At 51.9% G+C, this 6,533-nt stretch overlaps 1 protein-coding gene across 1 annotated transcript in view; it reads left to right on the top strand.

Annotated features, from left to right (window-relative positions):
* Positions 1 to 680: 680 nt before the first annotated feature.
* The window catches only part of LOC125956048 (mucin-19-like), a 46,470-nt gene continuing 40,617 nt past the window's right edge, over positions 681 to 6,533 (top strand). Inside the window, exon 1 of the mRNA XM_049687569.1 lies at positions 681 to 701. Coding sequence (XP_049543526.1) covers positions 681 to 701 — 21 coding nt within the window. The remainder of the gene's footprint in view (positions 702 to 6,533) is intronic.

Here is a 6,533-nt window from a genome sequence, read left to right as displayed (position 1 = left end):
GGACCCGGGTCTTAAGATGCCAACCCAACCTGCCCGGACGTCCCGAAACCGGACCGAAAGGATGTAACACACACACACGTACATTGACAGAGGCACACTGGCTCGCCGGCAGTAAACCGCAGGAACAGGCCAAGCACCACCACCCGCCAATGATGACGAGGGCGAGAAGAAGAAGAAGGAGAAGGAGAAGAAGAGTAAGGACGACGCGTGACGCCTGGACCGGCCTTTGACTGGAAAGCCGTTTGTTTTGGCCATGAAGAGGTGCAGCGGAATGGGCAGCGCAGAGAGAGAGAGAGAGAGACAGATAGGGGAAGAGGGTTGGTTTGGTTTGGTCGTGAACTTCTTAAGAAACTTCTACTGCTGCTGCTGCAACCCTCAACGCCACTCTCCGCCGCTTTATGGCCCAGAAGGTGGTCCTTTCTGTTGCTGCTGTTGCTGCTGTTGCTGGTGTTTGCGGTGTCCTGGAACGGTCACCCTTGGGTCAACGGTAACCACAACACCCTAACACACACACACACACACACACACACACACACACACACACACACACACACACACACAGACTGGAGGAATTTTATAAATATCGTAACCCCATGCCGCCGGTCCCAAAACTGACCACAAAACGAGCTCCATTCGCTCGGAGTTCCAGCCCAGCCCAGCCCTGGTTGGTTGGTCCCAAGATGAGCGGGGGCTGTCTAACGGTAGGTATGTGTGTGTGTGTGTGTGTGTGTGTGTGTGTGTGTGCGCGCTCGCAAAGCGCCCTCTAATGCTTTGCGAAGCGCTTACAATTCGCGCAGCAAGATGTTGAAGCGTCTTCAAGACTGCGTCTTAACTGTGTGCGTCCGTGCATGTGTGTGTGTGTGTGTGTGTGTGTATGTGTGTCAACCCTGGGCGCTCCAATCATCATCATCAGCAGCAGCAGCGGCACCAGCGGCAACCACTCCACATTGTCAGCAGGTGCAGTAGTGGCGCACGCGAGCGCTTCTAGCCGGTATAAATAACGCATCTTTATGGTTTGTCATCACTTGTCGAGCGACACTCTCTCTCTCTCTTTCTCGCTCCTTCTCCTGCCGGCACCGAGGGCTGCTGTGGCACTGGCACGCCGCCCGGGAAAATGGAATCGCGGTACACGCGCGCGAACGCCACCCACACAAAAAGGTTCTTAAGGGATGAAGCGGAAGGAAGGAAGCGGAGGAGCGGAGACAGTTAGTGAAGGGGATGAAGCAGAAGTGCGCGAGTGCTCTAAGTGTTCCATTCCTCGCACACACACAGACACACACAAGCGCGCAGTGGCCACACAAAAAAAAGCCATCCCTGAACCCGGGATGCCTGGAGTGTCCTTAATCCACTTCCTTTCTTTTGGTTTTTGTTTTATACATCCCCCCCCATCCTCCATCCCCCCGCGCGCGCTACCCACTCTGTTGGTTGATGGAGAAAGGCAGCAGTAGTAGCAGTAGCAGCAGCAGCCCATAACCATTTGTCGTCACCTTCAACCACCTGACACTCATCAGGCATCGTCGGTGGCGGCGCTTCTGCGGCGGATTCTGCTTTCCGGAGGCTTTTAGTGGAATATGAGGGAGTCGAGGAGGCGCCGATTGCGATTGGCTGCAAAACGGGGAATCATTTACGCGGGTGGGCCGGAGAGGGGGGGGCAGTGGGTGCTCGATTCGCACCCCGGGAGCCCGCTGATGATGCTTATGCTGATGCTGATGCAGATGATGATGATGATGTTGGCTGGCGAAATGTTTATTCAATATTGGGGCTCGCGTACTCCCGTAACTTCTGCTTAGATTAGTCTGTGTGTTTGTGTGTGTGTGTGTGTGTGTGTGTGTGTGTGTGAGAGAGAGAGAGCGCGCGTGCTGTCTTCCCTTTTTTCGCTTTTTTTGTTTCGTTTTTTTTTCCAACATTTTTTTCCACCCCATACGCACTCTTCGCACCCCGCTAGCCTGCACCCTCCCACCAACTCGACTCAAACCAATCAGTGTGTGGTAAATCTGTTTTCGCGCTTCCACACTTTTTCCCGGGGCTTTCCACACACACACGCACACACCAACACACAGACACACGCGTGCGTCAACCCCAATCGTGCCCAATCACCCAATTTCATGCAACAGATCCACCCGCGATTCACTTCGGTGGGCTTACAGAAAAGGGAGGAAACAGAAAGAAGGGGGTGCGGGATGGTGGTGCGGGGGGTGAGGGATGCTACTGGCAACTTGCTAATTTCCACTCCTCGACACCGACACGAATGCGCGGCTGCGGCCGGATGAAAGTGTTTCTACCTTCCTTTCCTGCACACCACCACCACCACCACCACCACCACCACCACCGCATCAGCGACACAACCTCCATCCCTCCCTCCCTCCCACGCTTTGCCTGCCTGCACAAGGAATTAGCATATCATTATGCGATTGCTTAATTTTGAAGGATTTATAGCAGTCGCCGTCGCCGTCGTCATCTTCTTCCACGTTACTACCTGGTACGTGCGTGGTGTGCTTCACCCCCTCCCTTCCCGGGCACCGTCAACCCACCTTTCAAGACACACAAACGCCCCCTCTTTCTGAAAGCCCGGAGGAAAAAAGGAAGGAAACGGAAAGAAAAAGGCAAGGGACAAACCGGAACGCATTCCACAACACGTTTCATCTCTTCCATCATCATCATCATCCCTCACCACCAGCACGTTGCTAGAACCGCGGAAGGCATATTGGCATCTGGAGAAAAGGGTGCTGCATGACGCGCGCGCCCACACACACACACAAGGGGAGCACAGATGACGCGACGGAGGAATAGCTGAAGTACTAAATACAGAAAGTCGCTCCGGTCGCTCAGAAATCAACGTTCCCCCTCCACCCTTAAAAAAAACACCCTCTCCACCCTTCTATCCAAACACGTACGCACGCACACACTCACATATGCAGACACTGTGCCCTGAGTATGTGTGTGTGCTCTTGTGGATTTGGTATTCTAATTTAGCATGTTTTTAAAGCTTTTTGTTGCAACACTGTCTCTCTCTCTCTCTCTTTTGCTCTCTCACACACGCACACAAACACACAGACTGTCTCTCTAGCTCAAAGGACTTATTTCGCGAGCTCGAAGCTATTGGCGTTGGTCATGCGTTTCCCTCAACCCCCAACCCTCCCCATCCCCATCCACCGGCCCAATGTACTTCTTCATTTCATTTCCATTTTCACCGTTGCTTTCCTTCCGGCAGCTTCCGCAGCTTACAACTCGGCGCTAAGACAAACAGTGCAGAGACACTCTGTGGCTCTCGGCACACGCATTTACGTGCGGAAGGTTAATGGCTTTATATAGCACCACGTTTCGCGCAGATCCGCGACCGCCGCCGCCGTCGGTTGCCGAGAGTTCGCCAACGCCAAGTGCCTGTGTCTGTGTGTGTAGGTGTTCACTTACGGAGAATTTCGTTTTCTTTTTCGTTAAGAGAAGGATTAACGTCACCTCAATCGAACGTCCCTTCGAGAGGAGAAGGACTACTAGCAGCAGCAACAACAACAACAACAACAACACTTACACCGTAACAAAATCCGCCGATCATCATCATCTTACCCGGCTTGCTGACCATTCCGAACCCTCCTCCAGGTCCCCAGGTCCCCGGGTCCAGGTCCTTTTGATGTTGGACCCCCTGCTGCTGCTGCTGCTGCTGCAAAGGATATCGAATCGCTCGGATTACCAGCGATTAGAGCAAGGGGTGGGGCGGGATGCGAGGACCGCACCAGCTCCAGCAGCAGCAGCAGCAGCAGCAGCCGTTGTCCGTTGTCGCCCGGGGTAACGCCACGAAATTAGGTCCGATTACGTCGTCGTCGTCGTCGTCGTCGTCTTATGGTTGTTGTCTTGGTCTTGCCGGGGGTGTGCGTGAGGTCCGAGGGAGAAGGGGGGGAGGGGAAGCAGAACGACACTCCGTCGCCGCCGCCGCTGCCGCCGTTGCTGCTGCGCGACGCGCAACAACTCATCTTGCCGGCTGTTGCCGGCGCCAAAAACAACCCGGACAGGGGTTGCTGCAAAACGCTTTTCTTTTCCTCCCCCTTCCTTGGTGTTAGTGGTGGTGGTGGTGGTCCGTCGTTTGGTGGTCGTCTTTGGTCTTTTTGCCCCGGCCCCGTTGTAGTCCCCGTTCGGTTGGTTGGTTCGTCTGCTGGCCTGGCCTGGATGGTATTTTAATTACTCTAATAGGATCGTCATTAATGGCCTACGCCTGTTGTTGTTGTTGTTGCTGTTGCCGTATGCCGAAGGTATATGTGTATCTTCGCCGTGTCTTGGCACGCCAATTTGCGCGCGGGAATATCGCTTATCCTCCTTGTCGGAGGGGTAGGGGGAGGGGGTTGACTGCTGTCCCTGGCTGGCACTGGCTGGTAATTTATCTAATGACTTAGTCATTTATCACAAATATTGCCAACAACACCAGATAGAGAGAGAGAGCGAGAGAGAGAGAGAGAGAGAGAGAGAGAGAGAGAGAGAGAGAGAGAAAGAGAGAGAGAGGGACCATCTGTGACAGCGAAAAAGCGATGTGTGAGTGTGTGTGTGTGTGGCTTACCACTATCTTTTTGCATCCAGCACTACTGCCACCCCCCCTCTTACTCACCACCTCCCTCCCCACCCCTCCCCCCCCCCCCTCTCAATTCCTCCTCCTATCCAAAGGAAAGTCCCAAAGAACGAAGCTTTCATGTCTTAATGCCAAGCAATCGACAAAACCGCCTCCCCCATCCCCCTCCCGATTTCCGTGTCTGAGGGAAATCAGTGAAAATGGCTGGGTTCCAGACGGGGGTGCAAACGCACGCAAAACAACCACCCTTTGCTTTCGCGACCCCCCCTGTCCGCACACCTGCTGCTGCTGCTGCTGCTACCTTGCACGCGTTTGCATGTTCCGCGGATGTTTCGCGCCCGATACACCCCCATCCCCTGCGAAAAAAAAACCATACAACCCCCGCCCCATGGCGTAAGGAGTTCGTGACACAACACCGTCCGCGGCGAACCGCGGACGGGCTCATTATCATCGGGTGAGCATCAAACCGTGCGCCAAATGGCCGCCGCAACAACCCATAGACAATAGTCGGTTGGCAAATGGGGAGTTGGGGAGTTGGGGGGGCCATTAAATCGGCAAATTATATCTATTATTAAAATAATGATCGTCATTACCGGGAGATCATCAATAAATCATCAATGAATCGCCGATGCCGATGACGCCGATGCGCATTCGCGCATCTCTCACCTTCGCGAGGCCGCGGGCCGTCGGTCTGCCTGCCGTTTGCCTGGCCTCGGGGTTTTTTTTGTGTTTTTTTTTTGTCAGGCCAGGATGGATGGGAAGTTTCATCAATACGTGGGGCCCCAACCCAACGACGACAACGACGAAGACGACTTGCGGCACGCACTCTTTTGGTGTCTTTTGGCGAAAAGACCGAAAAAAAGGGGTAACCAAAAAAAACCAGAGGTCTGTTGAGGAGGGAGAGGGCGCGGTGGAAATATGTAATTTATATCAGACGATAAAAATAATTGCTTCCCAAAACCCCAACCACCCCTCCCGCGAAACCGACGGAAGGGGGTGGGGGTTGTACGATGTATGACCTCGGAGCCTCCCTTGAGGTCCCGGTGCAACACCTAACCGCAGCAGGCGAACCGAAGGGGAGGGGGTTGTTCGCAGCGGTAAACGGAGAAAGCGGAACCAACAGCAACAACGGTGGCGGTGGCGACGGAAAAAGCGGAAACCATAAAGGGTAGAAACCAAAACCAGGAGTCTTCAGGCGATGCGATGCCGCAGGAGGCTCTTTGGGTGTGTCTTTGGGAGTTTTTTTTTTTTGCTCAAAACACTAACCGGCATATCCCGCAGCCGACTGGAATCTGGAATCTATCCAAATTTTTACTAACAATTTTGTTACAACTAACATTTGTTAACCCAATAACGTTCTACGTTCTTATTGCTGAAATCGCTGCTCCTAAACATTTGAAACACGTTTTCCCCGATTTTTTTTTTGTTCGGAGCATGTACCAAATAAGCTTCAATTCATTAGAGCAGAACGTTCAGTTGATATATTTTTTTTTATTTTGCAAATGAAAAATGGGTTATTGAAATTTCCCGCACAACATCCGGCTCAAAACTCGTCATTTTCAGCTGTAGAGAAAAATAATATATATTATTATTGTTACTATTAACAGCAGTCACCTATTACGATGTAAACGTATTTGTTTGTAGATTTAAACGACAAACAAAAAAAACAGGGTGCCGAGAGCCTTCATCGTAACAAGCGGTGCGCCGCTGGAGCAAACGATGTTGGGTTTTTGATGGTATTGGTGATTGTTCTGTGCAGCTTTTAGTCATTGTTTTACGGATTCGAATTGCTCAAAAATAGTTACCAGTTCATTAGCCCAGTTGAGAATAGGACCGTTGAGTTTTTGATTTACGTATTTATTAAAGAAAAATGGACAAATTTTGAATGTCTGTTTAAAAAAAACTAAGACAGATAAATGAGTGCTGTAAATGTCATATGGAAGGTAACTTTATTGGTTTAATTGCAAAAAAAGGACAC

This window comes from Anopheles darlingi, chromosome X (genome assembly GCF_943734745.1).
Source record: "Anopheles darlingi chromosome X, idAnoDarlMG_H_01, whole genome shotgun sequence".
NCBI lineage: Eukaryota > Metazoa > Arthropoda > Insecta > Diptera > Culicidae > Anopheles > Anopheles darlingi.
This window is presented reverse-complemented; position numbering and strand designations above follow the sequence as displayed.